Source organism: Rhinolophus hipposideros (assembly GCF_964194185.1).
Source record: "Rhinolophus hipposideros genome assembly, chromosome: 24".
Classification (NCBI taxonomy): domain Eukaryota; kingdom Metazoa; phylum Chordata; class Mammalia; order Chiroptera; family Rhinolophidae; genus Rhinolophus; species Rhinolophus hipposideros.
Genome location: NC_138070.1, coordinates 30,093,826 through 30,119,546, shown reverse-complemented (window position 1 = coordinate 30,119,546; position 25,721 = coordinate 30,093,826). Strand labels below are relative to the sequence as shown.

Sequence of the window (25,721 nt, the reverse complement as noted above, 5' to 3'; positions counted from 1 at the left end):
ATTACAAAAATGATTCACTGCTCTAATATTTACATCCTTGAGCCTGCTAGCAGTAGAGCAAGTTTTACAAAAGGGGAAACCGAGGCATGAAATGCAAAACTTGCTCAGGATTTTGCCATTGTTTAGGTCCATGAATCTGGAAGGATTAAGGGATCTTCCTCCTCTGACACGTCCACAAACACACAAGCACTCTGAAAATTGCCTTCATTTTTCTCATTTGATCTTGATAACTTGTGAAGATGACAAGGCAAGAATGAGCCCGTTTCATTAGAAAGTCAGAACTCAGAGAGTTCATTTCAGCTTTTAAGTGGTCAAGCCAGGTTCAAACGTGTTTGTGTTTTTTCAGTGTTGGTTTCACTTACTACAACACACTGCCTGTGAGAAACCTTTGTCGCTCTTGTGGATACCAAGTTTGTCTTTTTCCCAGACAGGTGTGAACCTGTTTTATGCTCAGTATTGGCGTGAAAACTGTGGTGGTCGCTTCCTGACAGAGGAATCTCTTGGGCTTGGAGCAGAGACATTGGCTATTCCGGAGACTCTGAGGAATTTGTTGGTTGTGAGAAAGACGTCCTGCTGCTACTTTCACTTGGATCAAACGAATAGCAGGCAGTCATCCAAAAAGTACTACTTTGATGCTGATTCGGCTAGCTTTAAAGTCTGTCAGCCCTGATTTTTCAGAGCTGGATTATGGTGCCTTGATAGCAGCATAGTATGGGGCCGAGAAAAGTTGACCTGAAGGTCTTTAGAGGCACGCTATATTTGCATAGTAAACTTTCAAATTGGAATCCTAAGGTTGTGACAATACTCAAATCTAAAACAAATTTCTAGCAATCTTCCTTTGTGATCAGTCTTATTTGTCTCATGAACACAGAACCCCCAAGTGTCTCCCTCTCTGTTTGTACTTGTTGGACTGGTAGCCGAACCTTTCCTTTTGGTCATTTTTTGCCCAAACATTCTGCTGCCTCCTTTTCTTCTTAATAATTTCAAGTAATGAGTTGGAATCAGTTTGAATGTGCTTCATCCATCAGGGGCACTTCCCAGAATACATGTGTGATTCATAGTCCTGATAACCTCTTTGCTTTTGTTTAACTTTCAATCTCTTCTATTCTGTGGGCCTATTTGCCAGGAAAACTGATGAAAACATAGGCTGCTGGCAGCTATCTCTCTTTTCTAGGATTTATGGAGTGTGCCAGACATGAAGCATGGCTGACCCACTCCCTTGCTTTCCACCTTTTTTCCTTTCCAGGGGTATGCATAACCAGGTGTGAATTGTAAGGATTATTCATGATGAATTCTTAGTTCTAGTTCAGCTGACTTATTACCCAGTGTACTTCTTGCAACATCCACCCACTGGTGTATTGGCAAACAGTTGAATTTTAATACTGGCCTGAACAAAAAACTATTAGGAAAATAACTCTGACAAATGTTTATATAAATACATATAAAATGCTAAATACAAAGGATATCTAGGTTGTTCACTGTTTCTTTAATCTATTATTGTCCTCTTTCGAAAGCACAAATATTATAATTAAGAGCTCACTATTCTGCTGCTGCGTTAAGAAAGCTTATTTTGAACTGTGTGTCATGCTTTAAGACCAGTGTTTGTCCCACATACAGCATTAATTCACTTAGTAACTAATGTTTATTGCTTACCTACTCTGTGGCAGACACTATGTTAAGTGATCAAAATACAAAAGAAAAAGACCCCAAATTCCTACCCTAGGAAATTTAATATTCTGTTGGACGTGCAGTCTTGTAAATAAGGACTTACAGTGTAAGTTAGAACTTTAAAAAGAACTTGATACGATTCAGAGAAGGGGCTAAGTAATCAATTATGAGGGGCCCAGGCAAAGCTTACAGAGGACAAGACATCCGAGATAGGATTTAAAGGCTGAAGGGAAGTTGAGAGCAGACATTGGAGAACAGAGCATTAAAGGCAGAGCAGTAAAATAATATGGTATTTGTGGTACTCAAAGAAGTCCGGTGTGATTAGAATCCATGATGAGCAGCAAAGTGGCTAGAGATTACTTTACACCAAAGAGGTTCCGAAGCACCAACTCATGCAGAGCCCTGTGAGCCATTCAGAGAACACAGAGTGTTCCCCATTGGGTGGGAAACCATTTGCAACATTTAAACAGGTGATGACATGACCACCTTTGTAACTGAAATAGTGCTGTAGAGGATTAATCGAAGGAAGCAAGGTTAGGACCCGGGAGACAAATTAGGAAAGAATTGAACTGATAGAAACGAAGAGGGATGAGGACCTAAGCTAAGATCATTGCTACAGAGATGGTAAAGGGATGGTGAATTCATGAGATATTGAGGAAGAAGGATCAACCAGATTTAATGATTGCTTTAAAATTATGTGGTGTTGCTGGTGGGGCATGTGGATTTGGATTAGGCACAAGGAAAAGGAGAAATCAAGAATGACCCAGTTTTCTATCTTGGATTAAGAAGCATAACTAATAAGATAGTGTAATATGTTCCTGAACAGTATATCTGAGTTGTGATTTAAAGTCTGCTGTTGCTCATTAAATCAAAAGATGATGATCTGCTTTTGTGTAAAAATAAATAATGACACATGAGGAAGCATGGGCTATATCTCTAATAATTTTGAGATTTTTGACAGAAAACTTAAGGAACTAGAGGCCCAGACTATATTTTCATCTTCTAGATAGAAGAAAGATCTGTCTTGGGAAGAAAAAGGAAAATGTGGAATGAATAATTAACCATGTAACTGGTACAAAGGGAAGGTTTTTTAAATTTCTGTACCTTGGCACATGATACTCACACAGTATACTCCCAACTACAGATAGAGCAAAACTCAAGGATAGTAGAAAATGTATACTTGGCAAGCGGCCCACCAACTCAGTGAAGAGGAAGAAGCTGAAAAAAAAATTGAGATAAAGCTAAAACTGGATATTATGGAAAACAGTTGAGAGAGAAGAAAACGGAGGTGGACAAGAGGTACTCGAATTCACAGGATAACATAACACAGTAGGAGATAAATAATAATACTGCTTTAATAAATAAATGAAGTAATAAATGAACTTAAAATTTTATAACACTTGAAGTTATCACTGAGAGTTGCGGAGTAAGACTTATTCATTCAGTAAATATTTGATAGCTTATTGCATGAATGGCACTATAATGGTAAATGCTGAGGAAGACATCAAAATGAACTAAATAAGATCCCTGCTCTCAAAACCTTGTAATCTTATTCTTTTGTTACAAGAAGCTCAACCAGTATGTGTTGAGTAAATGGAGTAAACAAACACATGATTTCAATGAGGAAAGAAAAGAATCAGCATCAAATGAAAATAGGGTAGTTAACAGATCAGATTGTAGATAAACATATATAAAAAATATAGAGAAGGGACATATACTGAGTAATACCAAACAATAGCAATAGAATAAGAATGGTGTCCAGTAAGCTTAAACTCAGAAGAAGCTGAAGTGGATAAATGTTAAGAGAAAAAAACTAAAACACTAACAAACAAAAACCTTAAAAACAAGAAGAACAAAGAAAATATAGGTAAATTGTTTGGAATAGATGATGTAGTATTAACTGGTTACACTGAGAAAACACTTTTTCATTTATTCAACAATGAATTGGTCTATTTTTTGCTAAGCTATTTAATTTCTCTTTCTTCCATCAAGGAAAATGATCTAACAAGAAGAATTGAACAAACATGATTAAACTAGAATTGAAAACTAAAATAGGAATGAAAATAAGAGAGCATTTAACCTGTTTTAAAGCTCATGTTCCTGATCCAGATGAATTATATTGCATGGAACTGAAAAAATTTATATTTATCATAAAGACATATGATCATTAAGAAAATAGCCATATGAGACGTGTTGGGTTAGAGATGGACAAATGTCATGCGGGTTGTTGGAAATTTCAGTAGCAGTTTATTAAATAGCTGTTTTGTGAACACTCGGGGAGGTAAATGGCGAGCTCTAGAAACAGTATGTGTTCAATGGGAACATGTCCTGCCTGATAAACATTGTTTTCTAAATTTTTGTAGCAGGATTATTAGATCATTATACAAAAGGAATGTATTGGTTGTTATACTATATATGGATTTCAACAAGTTTTTGCCATATTTTCATAATATCCATATGGACAAAATGGATATACAAGGTGTGATCAGAAAATATGGTGAATGTTAAAATTTTAAAAAGTTTATTATAGTAAAAGACACATTGCCATTAATCCCCCTCAAAATACTCCTCATCTCTTCAAACGCACTTATCCCATCATTCTTGCCACTTTCTGAAGCAGTCTGGAAGTCCTCTTTCGTGCATGTCTTTAGTTGCATTGTTGTGGCTGCTTCCATGTCCTGAATCGATTCAAAACATTTACCTTTCACGGTCCTTTTGACTTTGAGGAAGAGCCAGAAGTTGCACGGTGCCAGATTTGGTAAATAAGGTGGATGAGGACACACCGTAATGTTTTTATTTGACAGAAGTTGCCGTGCCAGAAGCAATGTGTGACACGGAGCCTTGTCATGATGGAGGCTGAAACCATTTGCCCATTTCACGTTAATGCATTGTTCGTGATCCATGATTTATAGAACATTTTAAAACACACCTTTTCTCAACCATAGTTCACATTGACTGCACCGAACAAGTTGAAACTTGTCACACACTGTTGTTAAGGTTTGATGCGCCACTTCCTGTGTTGAAGATCCCTGCCTTTCTGTCAGATGGCACTCGGCAGTAGCATTCACCATAGTTTTTAATCACACCTCGTATGTGGCCTAGACTATAGTACTTTTAAGTTATTTGTAGTTAGTTGAGTGTCTTTACCTCATAAGTATTTAATTTATGTCAATCTGGAGGGAAATTTCTAGTAATAGAGCATTGTTCTTGTTAATCTGTTAAATTCTTTCATCAGTAAATTTGCAACTAACTCTAATCTTAATACTCGGGATGACAGAAATCAAGATTTCAAAGATTTAGAAAGGCTAGAATGATAGTCTAAAACCAACAAGATGGAATTTAGTAGAAATAAATGTTATAAATCAGAATTTAAATTTTTAAAAAATTGCACAAGTACAGAAGGGCAAGACTAGGCTGAACAGAGGGGCATATGATTTTGTGTTAAAGTGTGTATATAGACTTAGGGTTCTAGTTGACTGCAAACTACGTATGAGTCGGTGCTTTGTTGTGTATGCCCAGAAAGCCAACAAAACCTTCGACTATATCAATAGAAGTATAGTGTCTGGATCAAGGAAGGCACTAATCCTCTGCATTCTTTGCTGGTTAGGGAATATCTGGAGGTTGTGTTTGCTTCTGGGCACTCTGTTTTAAGAGAGAGTAACAAAGCAACACACAACCAGGATGACGAATGGTTTATTTCTTTCCTTCATTCATCACACATTTATTGAGTGTCTTTTGTGCACTCAACTTTGACGTTGGTGGAATCGAGGTTATATAGATAGGGTATATAGAGGGAAGAAAGAATAGATGTGTTTAAAAACACAAAGTGTGGTCTGATGAAAGTGAGATTTGACTTGGTAACTTCAATACATCCTGTTAGCTCCAGCTAGGATTTCTGGGCAGGAATTCCTGCCCTTTCTCAGGAATTGTTTTCGCTTTCTGGTTCCCAAATCCCGAGATATAAACTGTTTTCTGTTCTCCACGATGAATCGTTTCCACAAAGTGACGGCCAATACTACCAACCACCTGGATTCAAGGAGCCGATTTTCCCAATTTCCTGACCAACTTTTCTCAGGATTCGGGAATGGAAAAGCGAAGAAAATTCCCGAGAACGGGCTGGAATTCCCACCCAGAAACCCTAGTGATAAATTGGAAAAATGTCTAAGAGATACATTGTGAGTAGTACGTTTATTTCCCATTGTGGGTATTACTGGGTTCAAGAAGCCGATTTTCCCAATTTCCTGACCAACTTTTCTCAGAATTTGGGAACGGGAAAGCGAAGGAAAAAAATCATGAGAATGGGCGGGAATTCCCACCCAGAAACCCTAACTCCAGTGGACAGAAGTATGAGCAATGACAGGAGTTACAAAAGGGAGATTTTGGTTGTCAGTATTTAAGAAGTATCACTAATGAATTGAAATTATCTGTTTCAGGAATTAAGCAGCTTCCCCAAAGTCACATTCCTAATTGGTAGTAGAGCTAAGATAAAGAGCCCGGTTTTCTAGGTTCAGAGGCCAGAACGCTAGGCTACACCATATTATACAGGGGATTTCTTTGTGAGGAGGTTACATAAGGATAACCTCTACATTTTCTTCCAACTCTAAAATAAAGTAGCCTCTTGCTATGAAATGCTCCTTTTTGGTTCTCAATGTTTTCATGTGTGAATTAATGAGATAGGAATGGATACCCTCTAAGATTCAACAAATGATTTCTTTTTTAAAAGATATTCATTAAAATATAGCTAGCATGCACTATTATATTAGTTTCAGGCATACACAATAGTTATTCAACATTTATATACCTAAAAGAAGTGATCACCATAAGTCCAGCAACCATCTGACACCGTACCACATTATCACAATATTATTGACTATATTCCCTATGCTACTACATTCCCATGAGTATATTGTAAATACCAATTTCTACTTCTTAATGCCTTAAACTTTTTCACCCTCAATTCCCCTCCCATCTATCACCCCAATAAATCTAGTATCCATCTGACACCATACATAGTTAATACAATATTATTGACTATATTCCTTATGTTATACCCTACATCCCCATGGCTTCTGTGTAACAACAAATTGTATGTCTTAATCCCTTGCCCTTTTTTACTAACCTCCAATCCCCCTCCTGGCAACCATCAAAATGTTCTCTGTATCTATGAGTTTGTTTCTGTTTCATTTGTTTATTCTGTTCTTTAGATTCCACATATAAGCAAAATCACATTGCATCTGTCTTTCTCTGTGTGACACTCTATGCAGCACAACATCAGGTCCTTCCATGCCACTGCAGATGGCAAAAACCCATTCCTTTCCCTGGACGAGCAATACTCCATTGTATATATGTACCATTTTCCCATTGATGGACACCAGGCTGCCTCCACATCTTGGCCATTGTAAATAATGGTGCAATGAACATATGGATGCACACATCCCTTCGAAATAGCACGTAGCATTTTGGGTTTCTTTGGATAAATACCTAGAAGTGGGTTTAATGGGTACTTCTTAGTCTCTTGTTATAGCCGTTGTTTTAAAGTCTGTTTTGTCTGATACAAGGATTGCTACCCCAGCTTTTCTTTTTTTTCATGAAATAACTTTCCATCTCTTTACTTTCAGTCTGTATGTGTCTTTCAATCTGAAGTGAATCTCTTGTAGGCAACATATGTCAGGGTCTTGTTTTTTTGTCCATTCAACCACCTGATCTTTTTTTTTTTTAATTAAAGTTTATTGGGGTGATAATTGTTAGTAAAGTTACATAGATTTCAGGTGTACAATTCTGTATTACATCATCTAAAAATCACATTTTGTATTCACCATCCAGTCAGTTCTCCAACCACCTGATCTTTTGATTGGAGTATTTAATCCATTTACATTGAAAGTAATTATTGATAGATATGTAGTTTTTGTTTTTTGGGTTTTTTTCGTTTTAACAAAGTCTCTTTAAGATTCGTTGTAATTCTGTTTTGGGGTTGATGAACTCCTTTAGCTTTTTTTTTTTTTTTTTGGTCTGGGAAGCTCTTTATCTGTACTTTGATTCTAAATGATAGCTTTGCTGGGTAGAGTAATCTTGCTTTTCATCACTTTGAATGTTTCAATCCAGTCCTTTCTGACCTGCAAAGCTTCTGTTGAGAAATCAGCTGACGGTCTAATGGGAGCTCCTTTGTAGGTCACTGCTTTTCTCTTGCTGCTTTTAAGATTTTCTTTGTTTTTAAACTTTGGCATTTTAATTGTGATGTGTCTTGGTCTTGGCCTCTTTGGGTTCATCTTGTTTGGGACTCTCAGTGCTTCCTGGGCTTATATATTTATTTATTTCGCCAGGTTAGAGAAGTTTTGAGTCATTATTTCTTCAAATAGGTTTTCAATTCATTGTTCTCTCTCTCCTCCTTCTGGTACCCCTCTGATGAGAATGTTGTTATACTTGACGTTGTCCCAGAGGTCCCTTAAACTATCCTCATTTTTCTTGGATTCTTTTTTCTTTTTGCTGTTCTGAATGGGTGTTTTCTTCTACCTGATCTTCTGAATTGCTGATTTGGTACTCTGCTTCATCTAATCTGTTGATTCCCTCTAGAGTATTCTTTATTTCTGTCACTGTATTCTTTATTTCTAACTGGTTCTCTTTTATGTTTTCTATCTCCATTTTTATGTTTCCTATATCTTCTTTGTAGAAGTTCTCCCTGAGATCACTGAGCATCCTTATAACCAGTGTTTTGAATTCTGTGTCTGGTAAATTGTTTGTCTCCATTTTGTTTAGTTCTTTTTCTGGAGCTTTGTTCTGTTCTTTTATTTGGGACATGTTTCTTTGTCTCTCCATTTTGGCTGCCTGCCTATTTGTTTCTAAGTATTAGGTAGGGCTGCTATGTCTTCCGGACTTAGTAGAGTGGCCTCATGTAGTAGGTGTGCTGTGGGGTTCAGTGGCACAGTCTTCCTGGTTACCTGTGTTGGGTACTCGAGGTATGTCCCTTGTGTGGGTTGTGTGTGCCCTCCTATTGTAGTTGAGCCTTCATTGCTGTTTGCATGTCAATGGTTGGGATTGACCCGCAGGCCGATTCTTTGTGAGAACTGGCTGTGAATATAGTGGAGGAGCTGTTGTGCAGGGGCAGACCCTAGGGGCAGGATTTGCTTTAGCAGGGTTTTAGTGCCTGCCCAGTCTGCCCTTAGGGTGTGTCATTTCCAGAGGCAGCTGGGTGATGTTCCAACCCCATCTGAAGCTGGCCACCAGGCGTGCCAGCCCCAGGGCCTCTTGGTAGGGGCCCCACCGAAAGCCAAGTACAGCTGCAGCATATGCCCTACCCACAGCCACCTGACATGAGCCATAAAGCAATCCACAAATGGCGACTGACCATGCTGGGCTTGGAGATGCCTCGAGAGGCCAAGCCGTGAACCAAGGTTGGCTGTCGCTAGTGCTGGGCTTAGTGCAGCTCAGCCAGAGGTCTGGGACATGCTAAAGCCAGGTGCTGCTTGTTTGGGTTTTGTGAACCTTTGAAAAATTTTAGGAAAGTCCTCAGCATGAACCAGGACAAGCCATTTATACAGAAAATCCACTGGAACCAGCTTGGGTAGGCCCGAAAGTTGGGTAAGGTGGGGGCTTAGGGAATCAGGGTGAACAAATTGTGTTAGCTAGGTTGAAGGAGACTCAGATATGGTGGCCACCTGTGTCTGCATGCCAGGAGAGGGGTGGCCCCAATAAAGAAACAATGACTTCCTCCAGTTTCTCCATCAGGTAGAATACTGCTCCTCCAGCCCTTACCCTGAATCCAGACAATTCAGTTCCTCCCTGTTATGTCCCTGGCACCTGTCTAACTGCTGCCCTAGCACTGTAGTTCAGAGCGAGTAACTCCATCAGCAAGTAAGTCCGTGCTGAGTCCCTTTAAGAGGAGTGCCTGGGACTCAAGTCATGCTCCATCTCACTCAGCCACAATCTCCTCTGGTTTTCACAGCCAGAAGTTACGGGTACCTCTCTCCCCAGCACTGAGACCCTGGGTTGGGGAGCCTGCTGTGGGGCTGGGTAGGACCCCTTGTTTTTCTGGAGGGGGTACGTCCACAGCCAAGTTATCCCTCCCGGTTTTAATGGTCACATGGGTGTGGGACCAGCCCGTTCTGTGTCTCCACTCCTTCTACCAGTCTCAAGATGGCTGCATCTGTTTGTCCTTAGTTGTAGGGCTTCGGTTCAGCTAGTCTTCAGGTGATTCTCAATGATGGTTGTTCTATAGTTTAGTTGCAATTTGCAATTTTGATGTCCTGAGAAGAGGTGAGCACAGCATTTACCTATTCTCCTATCTTGACTGGATCAACAAATGATTTCTTTAACTTCCTTCCTTGATTAAGAATGCTTCAATTCTTAACGCATATTTTATATCCATAACTTGTACATTGCTAATCAAAAACAAAAACTCTTTGTGGCTAGGGATAATAAAAGTATGGAACTCAGATTCTTAAATCGTGGTATTTAGGCACTATATAGTCTACCCTTGAAGCTCGTGTTTTAAACGTGGATTTGTGATTTAAAACAGAAATGTAAAAATCAAAGAAGAAATTATGTAGACACCATGAGCCATTTTAGATTTTACAGTAGTCGTTGGGAGAAAGAAAGAAGGGTATCTTGCCCTTGAAGTTCATTGCCTCCTCATTCTTCTCCCAATACAGGCAGGAAAGGATGGTGACCTAGATACACAGAGGACAACAATGCTGCACTTTCTCAGACACAGCTGAGAAACCTGGGTCTGGCTAGTTATAGGACTGAGAAGCCTAGAGCTGAGAGCTGCCGGGGGGGACTGTCTAAACACAGGGGTCTCTGGCAGGAAGGCAGAGGCCTGGAAAAGGAATCTGTTTTATCAGGTATGAAATTGGCAAAAACAACTGGTTTAGTGGAAAATGCCCTGGATCCACACCATCACCCTCCAGATCTCCTTTCTCTCTACCCCATAGATCGAGGCAACTGATTTAATGAGCACATACTCAAAGTAATGTACTAGGAGTGTGGTACAGTGTTCATGGTTTATGCCATTGTAAACATTTTACAGGGTGCTTGGGGGTAGGTGGGATGCAGAGTGTTTCCAGGAGGCTAAAAATGTGGCGTAGGCTTTTTTCCCCCTTTTGTTGTAATTCCTGATTCCCTGTACTATATCAATGCTTTTCAAACTTTTTTTAAACTTCAACCCACTGTAAGAAATACATTTTACACCATGATCCACATAACACCCACACATGGGCACGCACACATACACACACACGTATATCAGATATATATCCATATATACATACATACAAGGTCAGACAATTAAATTTTCGAACTTGTTGCAACAATGTTGCTAACCTTTTTTGATGTCAGAGTGATTATTCATTATGAATTTATACCAACTGGGCAAACAGTTAATCAGGTTTACTATTTGGAAGTGCTGAAAAGGCTGCATGAAAAAGTTAGATGACCTGAACTTTTCACCAGCAATTAATTCATGGCTCTTATATAATTCATGGCTCTTACATCACAACAGTGCACCAGCTCACACGGCACTGTCTGTGAGGGAGTTTTTAGCCAGTAAACAAATAACTGTATTGGAACACCCTCCTACTAGCCTAATCTGGCCCCCAGTGTCTTCTTTCTTAACCCAAAGATAAAGGAAATATTGAAAGGAAGACATTTTGATGGCATTCATGACATCAAGGGTAATACGACGACAGCTCTGATGGTCATTCCAGAAAAAGAGTTCCAAAATTGCTTTGAAGGGTGGACTAGGTGCTGGCATCGGTGCATAGCTTCCTAAGGGGAAGGTGACTAGTGATATTCAGCAATGAGGTATGTATCACTTTTTCTAGGATGAGTTTGCGAATTTGTCAGATCTCGTATATTAAACAGAAGGGTCCCAAAACATGAGATGCACTTTTATGTTTTCTAATCTATTTCTATTTATATATATTTAAATATCACAAACCACAAAGCTGATTATATGGCCTCTAATGCCATTCATCCCACAGTTTGAAAAATATTGTGCCACAACCACCAGTTTTTAAATGACTGTAAAAGTTGCCTGGTACGCTATATACAAAAGACCCTAAGTCTAAGGCAATGATTCTCAACTGAGAACAATTTTGTCCCTCAGAGGACATGTTATAATGTCTGGAGACAACATCATTGATTGTCACAGAACTAGTATGGTGGGGGTAGAGATGCAGCTCAACATTTTACAGTGTGTAGGACAGCCCTCCACAAAAGAATTAGCAGTCCAAGATGTCAGTAGAGCCAAAGTCGGAAAACCCTGCTCTAAGGGTAATAAAATAAATTGATACTTCTAATGTCCTATGTATCTATTTAGAATGATAGAAGCTTTAACCTGATTTTTCTTTTCTGCTTTTCTTTGACCTGTGTTTGGTACGTTAGGATGAGCTTGGAGTGTAATCACACTTGGGTTGTCTACAGAGGTACAGCCCAGTGGATAAAAAGGGTACAAGGAATGAGTCTGTTATTTTATTTCATTGAGACTGCACCAGGCATTTTTGTTAGAATATTTTTATTACTCTTAGGAATTATTTTCTGTGTTATGATTTCGCTGTCCTTTTCCCCCTGCCCTCCCCATTAAGCCATACTTAACTCAGGGCCCTTGCTCATTCAGCCATCGCAACTCTTAGAACAGTGAAGGGAATTTGGCTAATTAGATTAGACATGGTCCCTACAGTTTTCTCCCCTTCTTGTGAGATTTGATTCTGCTGTTTTGATGGATGGAAAGTGACCTTCTGCTAACCTTGAAGTGCCATCTTAAGCCCTAGTATTAAATTTTTATTTTTTAGCCACTGCTTCATTCCTCTATCTGTAGCCATTTCAGACCAAGTTCCTTTGAACATGGACAAGACATGCACTCTACATCCTTCCTCCTTCCACGTCTGGCATCAGAGAAGCTGTTGAATGTGTCAGTGTCAATCTGTTGTTGCCTTTTCTCACTTTATTGGCTATTTCTGGGCCCACTAGTAAGGCTTCCGTTTGCACTGAATCATTCAGAGATGGCCTAACCGAATAGACCTGGTTTGGCTTTTTTCTCTTCTTCTTTTCTTTGGGAAAAAGGTAGGATAGTAGAAAGAAATATATTTAAATCAAATATCAGAACTGGAATAGTAGTAGAAAAGAAAACCAATGCTATTTGAAACTCTTCTCTGCCGTATTTTAGCATATTTACCTCATGTGTCTTATGTCACATAAATAATAGAATTTGTATTTAGTGATTTCGTATACATAATTTATAATACATTTTCAGAACGGTGTGTGTGTGTGTGTGTGTGTGTGTGTGTGTGTGTATCCACCGTGAAACTTGGGATTTCTGTTAGCGTAATTGTAAGTGGCACCCATAGGTTTCAGAAATTGATGCTGGAATAGCTGTTATGCATTGGACTCCGGACACATAAATTTCATTCCTTTTGCTTCAAGAGAGCGGATTTCTTTTTAACCTTCTTATTCCTAGGTTAAGAATAGAAAGGAAACGTGTAGATAGAGAGATGAAGAGAACTAATGAGGAGGAGTTAAGGCATCAGTCTCTCTTTTGATTCTCCAGAGCCTGATCTCTCTGCTTTCTCTGCCCTAGCTCAGTTTCAGAATAAACTGACCAGGACCAAGGGAATTCATCAAGTTAGATAAAGCACTGGTGGTGTGTATGGAGCTTCACTTAGAGCAGGACGAGAGAATAAAAGGAAGGGAACATGGAGGTGTAAAGGGGGGAAGAGATTGTTGGATGAAGAAACCCCTACCCTCTTCATTGTTGTGTTACTGGTTCTGTGCTCAGTGTTAGGCACAGCAAAGGACATGGAATCCCTGAATGTGGCCATTTACAACCTAAGGAAGACATTGTTTGTAATAGTACAGCATGCCTTAGAAATGGTTCTACAGCTCATAGATTTTTTTTTTTGTATTATCTGTGGGGCAGGGCAGTTTGGGCAATGTTAGTAACGGTGGTGGTGATTTTCTTGGTTTGGGCTTTATCATTTTTTCCTTACAGATTGGGAGATTCATCATTCATGAAGAGATGCCGAATCTCACAAGTTCTGTGAACAAGAAAGATTTACTGCCCTAGTCTTCTCCGTGGGCTCGCTGGGGCTAAGAAACAAAACAGGCTAATTTCAGGCTAATGTCTAGGAGAAAGCTTGTTTTCTTAGAGGAGGAGGGAAGAACCTGGGCAGGAGGAGAAACCTGAAAAGAATGAATGTTTAAATCTGTGGTACAAGTGTTTGTGGTTTGTGTCTTTTACCTTCAGGGTATGAAAAATAATAAGAAAAACAAACTAGCAAATAGAAGCCACTTTCTAAACTATATTCCTCTATTTTAAACATGAAGTTTGTTTTATATCTGCCAGTTTGCACAAATTCTATTTCTTATATTCCTGGGACTCCAATCAGTTAGATGAGACCTTAGTACACATCATTCACCCTTAGGAAAAGTCACACAAGTATATGTGGCTTGAGGTAAAGCAGAGAACTAAGGGTAAGAGAATCTGATCACTTGCTTCCCTACAGAAAACTCAGGTCATTGTACCCTCTTTGGTAGCCCTCTTCTATAAACAGAAACAGGAATTCTTGCTACAGGATCCCTTTCATCAGGCGTCTAGGCTCGCTGAATGAACAGCCCTATAAAAAGGCAATGCAGCCCTAATAATACCAAATACTATCATGATGGCTATTTTGGGCAAGGGCAGCTTTGTACTGCTCTTGATCTCCATCGATGTCTGCCATTCTTGCCCTGCCATTACCTTTTAGACTTCCTATTCTTAGAATCATTTGTGAGCCGTGGACTTGGGGGACTGCAGCCCTCAAGGCTGGAATGCCTAGCTTGAGTGGAATGCAGACTGTCTGGCAGAGTGGAGGTTAAATAAAGTTTGCCTTGGCAGCCCCTCTGCTCTTGGATAGGTGACAAGTAATTCGGGTATACCATAGGAGCGACAGCATGAGCTGCCATGTGGTGCTGTACCAGATAGTCTTCCATGCATGGTTACACATGGTTGGTGGTCCATCCATACGGCCACAGCCATGCCAGTCTCAACCATGGTACATACTAAGGAGGCGTCGGTGGTCTTGAACTTCAGCTAGTAGCCATATTGCTCTGAAAAAAATGCAGGGACAAAGAAAGAATAAGGTGGAAACACCATGCAGGAACTGCTGACTTGGTATATCTACCCCTCAGAGTTATTGACTCATTTTTGAAATTTAGACAAAGGGAAATTTTCATTGTAATAAGAACAATTGCCAGTTAATCGACGAACATTTCCTGAGCACCAAGGGCACTGTGGGAATTATTTTTAGAGCTAAAAGACATAAAACTCTTGTGCTTATAATTTAGTTGGAAAAGTAAAGCTGTAAACACATGAGAAAATAATTTATATTCCAAAGTAAAATATTAGTTTCAATCCTGTGCTGTAGAACTAAGTGCCAGTATTAGATCGGAGGGGAGAAAGAGTACTTCTGGCTGGAGTGGTCAAGGATTTGGTGGAGGAGGTGGGCTTTAAACAGGTCTTGCCGGAAGGTGGACTTCTGCTACTACAAAGGAAAGGGCCTTGTCAGTGAGAGGACTATTATGAGCAAAGTGCAGATGTAGGAAATGCTCCAGACAGGTTACGAAGACGTGAAGACCAACTGGATATGGACAAGATGGCAAGGGAGAGGGATTTGTGTAAAATCATCAAACCCTTGACTGTACAGGCTGCATGCATGTGTTACTGAGAAGTTACACTGCTTCCCACTGAAGGAGAGTTGGAAAGGTGCAGCCTTGCCCAGAGACAGAGAGCCCTTTAGACAAAGTGAAATTTCCATTATAATTAGAACAATTGCCAGTTAATCAGCAAACATTTCCTGAGCACCAAGGCACTGTGAGGAATGTTTTTAGAGGTGTGACAGAATTCTTGTGGTGCTTATAAGTGTTGTGTTCTGTAAAACTCTTAATCCGATGAGTGGCTCATAGTGGCCACTCAGTAAATAACAATATCAGTATTATTACTCATCTTCAAGTTCTGTGATCCCAAGTTGTTGAACTGGCCTGGTTTAATTTGTGAGTGTTGGTACTAACTTTGCTTTGCCCTGTTTGGATCGCTCACATAATTTATACCTCGGAGTGCCCTTTCCTTCAGGTTTATCTGACCTGTCTTCTCTCTTCCACCACAGATGGCTAGAGGTGCAAGTAGCTAACCTAACCTGTCCACAGCGCTGGGTGCAGTACCTCCGACTTCTTCAGGAATCTATCTGGCCTGGTGGGGCTTTACCTAAGTATCCGCGGCTGGTAAGGACCCAGGAGCAGAAGCTGACTGCTGAGAAACAAGCTTTGCAGAGCCTCATGGGAGTCCTGCCAGGTAATTGGACAATGAGATTGATTATTCTAATAACTATTTCTTTGTGATCCTGCTTTGCCACCATTGCCCCACACCTTTCCCCATTTTCAAAGGGCCTTAAATGTGGCTAGACTCAAAAACCTGTTGACCCACCAATTCTCAGGCTAATAGGAAAATGATCATGGCTGCAATTTTTTTATCCCTCACCCAGGTGATGCTGAGGGAATGAAAAGGATGACTCTGACCAATCACAGGCACCGTGTTTCCCCGAAAATAAGACCTAACTGGAAAAGAAGCCCTAGCATGATTTTTCAGGTTGACATCCCCTGAACATAAGCCCTAATGCGTCTTTTGGAGCAAAAATTAGTATAAAACCTGGTCTTATTTTCGGGGAAACATGGTAGTAGGTGAGAATCCTGCAGATATTTGGGATTATAATCGTGGGGCAGATCTGGGGAAGCTCTGTCTACACCAGAGAGGCAGGTCTCAGAACCATTCCTACCAGATGGAGACTTCAAGTTCTCTGACAACTCAGAATTTGGACCAGGGAAGGAAATCTATGTCCTGCAGAAGCTCAGCCTAGATAAATTGGGGCCACTGAGTAAGGTGCATGGTCTGTAGCAGTAAATAAAAACAAACTCTGAAGCGGGTTTTTTTTTTATTTGCTTTGCACAGTTTTTTAGAGGACAGTTTGTCTATGACTGCTGTGTTCACCAGGGTACAGTAGTGAAGTCTCGGCTCAGGACAGTGTTATTTACTGTTAGTAACCTCTGTTCTCCAACCTAAGCCATTACATCAGAGGTACCTGCACTTTAGTGACAGGTTACAAAATCATTTCTTGAGGCCCATTCTTATTTAGACACCTAACTTAAGAAACATTTTTCCTTAATTTTTCTGTTTTCTGAGGATTTCTAGTTTGGCTGTATAGTTCAGAGGTATGCCAGAAATACTTATTTGAATACAGAGAGCAGATACCATGAGAAAATCTCCTTAGAATCTAAGCCTTCACTGGTAACACTAAAACCACATCTATATTTTCCTCTTCAGATGTCCTGGTAGAAATCCTTGGGGTGAATAAATGCCGGCTGAGCTGGAGTCTAGTCTTGGAGTCACTACAGCAACCCCTCATCAATAGGTAGGTGTGTCCCCAACATCAGCATAGCTGAAGCCATCTGTGGTCTCAGAGGTGCCCAAGCTTTCCAAGTGAACAACCCACATTGAGAAGAATGGGCCCACAGTCTTTCCTTGCCCTGGGCCCTGACTGCAGAGAGTGATACTCAGGTCCACACACACCAAGTAAAACCCACACACTACTGGCTCCTACAGGTTGTCGTGTGATAGGAAGCTAGTGTTGCACCAGCCTCTTCTGTGTTTGCATTTGGCAGAACTTGGTGCAGGCCCCCACTTGAGCTACTGAAAGTGCGCTATCACCCTGCAGGCTTGTTTCGTGTGCTTAGTGTTTCTTTCCAACATCTGCCAGCCCCTGTGAACATCAAGAACACCCCCTGGCCTGTGCGTTATAGGCCATATAATGATTTTCATCCATAGGTTCATGACCTCACAGCAAAGCTATGATTAGTGTTAGGATCAGGAATGGTCTTTGTTTTATATGAGGTAGACAGATAATGAGGTTGGACTTTGATAAAGCACCAGAAATGCTGGGTGAATACTCTTAGAATAATTCAGAAGAGCTAAGTATTTCCTGGCTGGTACTTTGGGATAGAACGCTTCTGAGAAGTACTGAGCACTTCCACTCTTCTCTCAAACCCTGTCCCAAAGCAGACGGCATCTACCAGCTCCCACTCCTCAAGGATCCTGGCCTTTGCCTCATTGTCTGTAAGGTAACCTGTACATCTATAGTCATGAGAAACAGCAGTAGTCAGAAGCTCTGAAAATTCTTAGTAAGTTGATATCACAGGGATTTTCTCTCCCTCACAGTTCTTCGGAGCAGTGGCAATGTGCTAACATAGCTGTATAAACAAATACAGAATTTTCTAAAATCTAGTCTCAAGTACTATTTGTACCTTCACTGGGATCATAGCCTTTTTTAGTTCAACAAATGTGTGTCATGTCAGTGGCTTCATCAAGCTATATCTGTAGTTGGGGGGTGGGGAGGGAAAATAAATGCCGTAAACAGAATCTGGTGTCTCCTGAGTGAGCCACACCTTCCTCTAAGTTGTGCCCATTTGTTTCAGGCATTTGATTTACTGCCTTTGGGACATCATCCTGGAATTCTTGGATCTCAGTGCTGCAGTTGAGGAGTCTGCCACAACCACCTCTGCCTCAGATACCCCAGACAACCCCAAGAGGATGGGTGTCTCCCTTTAGCCATAGGTTACTCACCCATTCTTCGAAGGTTTGAAAAGGAGTTACTCTGCCACTCCGAGACCAGTCAGGTGATGGGAGAATATATGTACCAATTGCACGCATGTCCATTGCCGTACTTTTTTTGTGGTGGTTAGTGTTGCTGGTGGGTAGATCTTGTTTCCTTTGAAAAAGGAATCTGTGAAGTAGAGGAATGAGCCCGTTTCCCATAAGATTGTTTGCTGATAGCCTGGCCCTGTGCATGCATGTACCTAATCTACCAACACACAAACTCTAGGTAAATCAAGAGAAAAAAGATAGCCAGATTTCCTTGGAGAAGAAGACAATCTTCTGAGCTCTCTGTTCCCACCAGGAAACGGAAAATTCATTCAGGACTGCTCTTGAAAGCCAAACCCCTGGGTCCTATCTAGGTTCCCAACAATTCCAGAAGAGGGAGGGACACATTTCTCAAAGGACTTCTTGCTCTTTGGCTGTTTTCTAGCACATCAGACTTATGAAGGATATCATTGAAGCCTGCTTCCCTGGGTGGCTACACTTTTCCTGTCCAGAAGACTTCAAAGCAGACTGCCAAGGCTGCTGGTTCATCCACCCAACCCTCCATAGCCTTTTCTGAAAGAGAGTTGCCTCACAGATTTTATTTAATTAGCTTTCTTCACAACCCCTCCCCCAAGAACAATTGAGTTTTGGCCTTTGTGACCTTCTCTCTGTCTTCCTTCAACAAAATCATATGACAATTTGCATGTTCAACTCAGTGCTTCCAAAGGGAAGGGAAATACTTGCACCATGGCTGAGAATGCACAAAGAATAGGAACCCCAGGAATGACAGGGTTCTCTCTTCACAAGTCGGGTGGGGAACTTTTAATCGGAACCAATAATATAGGCAAACTTGCAAGGAATTGATTGTCCCCATAAAGCTTTTTACTTCCTATTCCTTAAGGATCTAGTTAGTCTTTAGGAACACCAGTAATGAAGTCAGAGGTACGGTGTCAGGCTGCAGTGTCTATCAGAAAATGGAACAATTAGGATAAAGTGTTGGTAGAGAAGGAGGCAGAGGGAAAGTCACGAGGAAATGCTGCACATTAAATGCATGTGAATATGAGCTGACAAAAAAGGTTTAAAGGGTATCACTGCAAGACCTTTGCTTACCCCTCATGCTTTAGCACTCCCCTGTTAGAGCCTGCTTTCACTGAATTATGGATCTTCCCATTTAGAAGAGGGGCTTGGGGTTAACCTGATAAGAACAAGTGAGTCTAGAACAAGCGTCAACTTTCTCTGAGGCCCTGAAGTAGTTGATGGGCACATCATTAAAGTGGTTTATGGAAGAAAGTCCTGAAATCTTTTTATCCATCCCCACCCCCACCCCCAGACTTTTAACCAGAAAATGTGTGCGGCTGCAATTGAGAGGCTTTAGATATGTTGTTACTGCCTAAAGGTGAGGAGATGAAAGAAATATTGTCTCTTGGACCCTTCTATCTTCAAAATTTGATTGTTACAGTGACTTTATGACTCCAAAGTTCTACAAGCATCTTCCCACCTTAGACCCTCAAGGCAGAAGGATCTCAGCATGCCTGTCTTTGGGGAGTGTTTGCTGGGGTGTGGAACTGCAGAGATCCAGCTGACTTACTGGAGCTGACCCTTTACCTGCTTCCTCTAGGGCCAAGGTGCTCTGCAGGACAGGTGGAGTCCTGTTTTCTGCTACCTTCTCTCCCCATACTTAGCCACCTATTATGCTTTGAATGTCTGCTACTAGTTCTGGCTCAGAAGTGGTATAAAACCAGTATGTATGTTGACACACCAAAAATTCCTGTAGCTATAAATTTTAAGGAATCTGTTGATACTTCCAACCCAAAAGAAAACTTCCTTGTATTTCATGTTATATAAGAAACCCCACCCATAGTCTCTGCCCCCAAAAGATAAGGTGTCCTCATACCCTCCATCTACCCAGAGGGGAAATAATGGATATCGCCAAGGAAATCATCAAAACCCATCTGGCTTTGAAACAACCTGCCAACTTGTTACTTGGCTAACAAGTTCAGACAACAAGGGAGATCTGCATTTGGAAGAGAGCCATTGCTATCAAGAAAAGATACTCCCAGCTGAGAGTGATAAAAGGCAATGAAAAATTGGGCCTGCAGTGACCCAGAACATTTTTTATCTTTTTTTTTTTTTTTTCCTTTGGTCCTACCCAGTCCATTCGTTTTCCAACCACTGCTCTTTCTTTCCTCATCGCACCCAACAACAGTTGTTAGGTCCTGGGTGGAGTAAAAATATGTGTAAACATTGTCCATGGTAATAGGAGTTAGGAAGCTTTGGACTGAAATTAAACTAGGAAAATTTATTTTCTTTCATTAAATTAGTACCTGAGTAGGTAAGCCTCAGGGGTTGATGGATTCAGCAACTCCAACCTCATAAAGGGCCCAGATTTTTTCCATCTTTCTGCTCTGCTATTGTAAACATGTAAGTGTTCTCAGACAATCTCCCTTTATTGTTGCTTCAGTTTGAGGCATCACATTCATACAAAACAATATCTGTGAGAGAATAGGGGCATCTCTTTGATTTTTTTCTTTTAAAGAATGAGGAAACATTTTCCCAGAAATCCATCAAGAAAATTATGACTCATTGGCCAGAACTGCCCTCCCATAAGCCAATCCACTGACATTGAGAATGGCATTATGATTGACTTGCAATAGTACTTACCCCCCAAGAGAGAAGGTCACCCTCCAGGAAGGTTACTTACCTAAAAAAATCATTAGATGTTAGCAAGGAAGAATCAGAGAATGGATGGATGTTAATAGACAGTGTCTGTTACAGGGGTCATTCTGCCAGCATCATCAAATCCCCCATGATAGATAACTCAAAAATACCTGGTACTAGATAGGAGGTAAAGTCTGCCCAAGGTGCCACTTAAAGCAATTCACATATGGTAACCCACACATCAACCCTGTAAGGTAGGTTCTATGTCCCCATTTATACATGAGCCACGAGGCACAGAGAGGGTATGACTTGCCCACAGTCACTTGCAAGGAAGTGGCAGAGCCAGCTGTAAATCTTATTAAGTCTACCCTCAAGCCTACGTCATAACCATTATACTAACCTGTCTTTCTTCTAACAAAACTAAATGAGACCAGGTTTTCACTTTTAAGAAGCCCATAGTCTAGTAGATGAGCCAGCACACTTCTGATAAAGGACCAGAGAATAAATATTTTAGGCTTTATGGCCATATGGTGGTCTCTTGCAACTACTCAGCTCTTCCATTGTAGTGTAAAAGCAGAAACAATACATATCCAAATGATTGGCTGTGTTCCAATAAAACTACAAAAACAGGCAGCGGACCAGATTTGGCTCACGAGTGGTTTGCAAATTGCTTGGTCTAGGGAGAACAGTACTTAATCAAAATTGAGTGTGCATGTGATTACCGTGGGATCTTGTTCAAGTCCTAGTGTGCTACATGTTTAACAAGCTACCAGGTGTATGCCGAGGAGAATGCTGCTTTGCACCACTTTATCAAGGGGTTAGAACATGGACAACTCCAAGTGGGTGTGATTAATGCACTACTAAATATATAGGAAGGGCACTTCATTGAGATTGGGGGACCGTGGAAAGCCTGAGATAATACCTAAATTGATTCCTACAGGATTAATAAGTAGCCAGTGAAAGCATGGGGAGGATATCCAGATGGAGGAAACAATGAGCAATGTTTGTAAAGACAGAAAATAGTCACAAAAAGACTTTGGATGGTTCCACTTGCCTGAGGTACCTAGAATTGTCAAACTCAGAAACAGGTAGAATGGTGGTTGTGGGAGGTTAAAGGGAGGGAGAATGGGGAGTAGTTTTGTAACGGGTACAGAGTTTTGATTGCAAGAGGAAAAAGTTCTGGAGATACAACAGTGTAAGTATACATAACACTGCTGAACTGTACACTGGAAAATGGTTAAGATGGTAAATTTTATGTTATGTATATTATAATCAAGAAATTTAAAAACAAAAAAAGACATGGAGAGCTGCAAGTGGCAGAGCACAGTAGGAACAGCATAAGCAAGAGAGCGCAAGAGAGGCTGGAAAGCTGCGTGGAGTCAGAGGGGAGGGGCTCTGTCTGGCTTGGCGTGCTAAGGAGCCTGGGATTGTTTCACCTCTACACAGTGGAAATCGTTGAAGAATATTCCTGAAGAGGATTTTTCTTCAAGGTTGACAGCTTTTAGGAGCTTATGGGAAACAAGGTAGGGATGATCATACATGTAAATAGCTCAGTCCTACACCTGTGGATTTGACTGCTGTCTTAGTCACATTCTGACCCTTTAATTTCTTCAAGTCTGTTCCCACTGTTTCTTATAGATAAGTTGGCTTCAGGGGTCTATAAAGTAAAATGAACTTGAGATAATTGAGAGTTGATTGAAATCCTTGCTGTGCCACTTCATGGGCTGTGAGGATGTGGTCAGTTAACTTAGCTTCGTTGACAGTTAAATTTCTCTCTGAAAAAGGGACAAATACATTTCAACCACTTTGAGAATGGAATGGAATATAAGAACAAGCTTCATAAAGTACAAGTACTGTGCTCCAGAAATGTCAATGACATGAGCCCAGCCCTCTTCTGTCTGGGAGCAATTGGAGATGCCTTACTTCAGGTACCCATTCAGCCAAGCTGTCCTCTGGCAAGCCTTAAGTTCCACAGCCCCCTTCGACCTGTTTATTCCAGTCTTTCTTTGCACTGCAGCTAGATGTGTTTTCCCAGGATGAGGAAAGGAAGGTTAGCCAATCCTGCTGGATACAAATGGAAATGGGAACCAGGGAAGGAGTGGTAATTGGGGAGGAAAGGAAACCATGATGCCTTTGTAGTGGAAGGCCCAACTGGGCAAGCCCTGCCATAACTTGGCACTGCTGTTTCCTTTCCATTGGGAGTGCCAGAAATCACAGGGCAACAGTTGATTGTACTGCCTTTGCAAACAAGAGAATGAAACCATTGAAGGGTGAATTTCAGCTAGCAAACCTCCATCACTTCTTTGTGGTATAAAGAATGAGACATGCTGCTACAAACAAAATAGTATCTCTTAGGAGAGAGCCAATGAGGAGAAACTGCAACACATATTACTTCCACATCCTAAGACTTGTCTGATATTTTTTATTACACAAAGACAACAGTGGCTGGTCTAAGAAACAAAAAGAGACAATAAGTGAAAAGACAAAAGAAATAAGTGAAAAGTCATCAAAATTTTTTCCTGCTGTGCCCCAATAGCAACAGGGTTTGAAACTGAACAGCTCTGAAGAGGTGGAGGAAATTTGGGCACCAGCAGTCACCTTGGCAGATACACTGTGCTGTCCTCAGATTTGTGACCCTTCTTAGTGCCTCCCTATCACTTCTCACCTGTTTCTGGTCTGAAAGTACATTTGAACTCTGCTTTCTTGGAAGTGAAAGCAAGCATGTGATGAAACAAAGATCTACTGGCTTTGATGTTTCTTCACCAATATGACAAAATCTGGTTTCTCTACATATCCTGATTCTTCAAACCTTACCTGCAGGCACTGCTGTAGGGATGTGGAAGGTTGGAAGGGAACATTTTTTAAAAAAATACTATCAAGATGCAAACTTAGAAAACATTTCTTGAAGTTACATTATCTACTCATTTTGACCCAAAACAGACCTCTTTGTCACCAGTCAGTGTCTGTTTAGAAAATGGAAGCTAATTTTTATTAAGAATGTAAGTTTGGGGCTTATATATAAATCCACACTTTGACTTTTCCCCCCTTTCCCTTATGTTCCATGTCACTGTTGCCTCCTGTTATTATGAGCAATGGAGAATTGGTAATAATTACTCCCAGATACTTGGATTAATCCATGAGGGTAAAGACCAAGCTAGATAAACAGAAAAGTCTGCAATTGCCAATAAAGCCACTAACATGTCTTTAGAAGCTATGACTTCTCTGAACTAAATTGAATTGAATTTGGTGATCTGTAAACCTGGGTAAACAGCCCTTTTGCCTGTGTCCATCTTAAAGAATCATCCTGCCCCTGTACCTATTGAAAAGATTAAATGTTATTTAGCAAAATGTTTGCATTTCATAGACCTTATTAAGAAAAAAAATCCCCTTTATGTTTATAGCCTTTACAAATAACTCGCATGGAATCCAAATTGAGCAAAGTGATGGAAAGCCAGTTCCTTTCCAGTTTTATGTGGTTGTGTCAAAAGTTTACATCTATTAATCTATGAATGCAATAGTTCTTTCAAGAATAGCGAGGGCACCTTTCATTAAGGCTTCATATGTCTCTACGAAATGTAATCACGTGGGCTTGATTGGCAGTAGGACTTTTACTTGGTGACAATTATTATGGATATGGTTTCACAGAAATCTAGGGGCTTGCTCTATCTGCTCTTTCCTGCTTCTATCCTTTGGCCCATACTCTTCTTTGCACCTTCCTTCCTCTAGCTGTGCACAGGTGGACACCCTCTATCTGTCAAGGCCAATTCAAGTTCCATCTTCTCCATGAAGCTTTATCTGATTGTGCCAGTTAAAACTGTCTCCTTCCTCTGAGTTATTTACACTGCCTCTCAGATCAGTGTGCATATATATGAAGTCTTGAGTTAGTACAATTCTTTCAGGGCAGGGAACATGTCTTGTATCTCTTATTACCATTATATTCTTGTTTCTTCAATATAGTTGTATAGTAGGCACAAAATAAATACTGAAACTCATTTAATTAAAGATAATGCTTATTAACTTTGAGGAGGTAAAATATGTGAATAAATTTAGTAAAAAGAATTTGCTAGAGACAAAAAGTTTAGAGAGGGATGAGGGGGAGACAAATATTTTTAGGACCATATATCTCTATTCAATATCAAATGTCAAATGAAAGAAGTTTGTTTTTATACTTCCTATGCCAAAATTCACAGATTTATAACAGTACTGTTTGCAGTCATAAGTAGGTGGACCATAAGGTTGTAAAGTTGTATGCTTTTAAAGAAAATTGGTCCTGATTTCAAAATGGTTTTTAAAATTATTCAGTCACAAAAATACCCAACGTAGATTTCTGGTCAAGATGGTGAAGTTGATAAATGCTCTGCTTGCCTCCTCTCATGACCACATCAAAATTACAGCTAACTATAGAATAATAGGATAGTCATTAAGAATTTCCTGAAGTCTAGCTGAACAGAAGTCCTACAACTAAGGACATACAGAAGAAGCCACTTTGAGACGGGTGGGAAGGGTGGAGACACTGAAGGGGCTGGTCCCACACCTGTGTCTGGCAGTTAAAAATTGGGAGGAATATCTCATCTGTGGAAGTGCCCCTGGAGAAGTGAGGGGTCCCAGCTCTGTATGAGGCTCCCAATTCCAAGGTCTCAGTGCCGGGAAGAGAAGTCCCCACAACTGCTGTGAAAACCAGCAGAGATTGTGGCTGAGTGAGACAGCAGCAGGAGTCCCAGGCTTTTCTCTTAAAGGG

The 25,721-nt window shown here is 40.6% G+C and overlaps 1 protein-coding gene across 4 annotated transcripts in view; it reads left to right on the top strand.

The window, feature by feature from the left end:
- SNX19 (sorting nexin 19) overlaps nucleotides 1-25,721 on the top strand; it is a 57,250-nt gene that overhangs the window by 19,930 nt on the left and 11,599 nt on the right. For 2 of the 4 annotated variants that reach the window (XM_081036533.1, XM_081036534.1), the window contains exons 9-11: nucleotides 15,801-15,985; nucleotides 17,012-17,099; nucleotides 18,160-24,327. In XM_081036533.1, coding sequence (XP_080892659.1) covers nucleotides 15,801-15,985; nucleotides 17,012-17,099; nucleotides 18,160-18,292 — 406 coding nt within the window. In that variant the 3' untranslated portion in view covers nucleotides 18,293-24,327. Of the gene's footprint in view, nucleotides 1-15,800; nucleotides 15,986-17,011; nucleotides 17,100-18,159; nucleotides 24,328-25,721 lie in introns of those variants that run through there. The other 2 variants (XR_013992448.1, XR_013992447.1) reach the window with 2 other exon arrangements.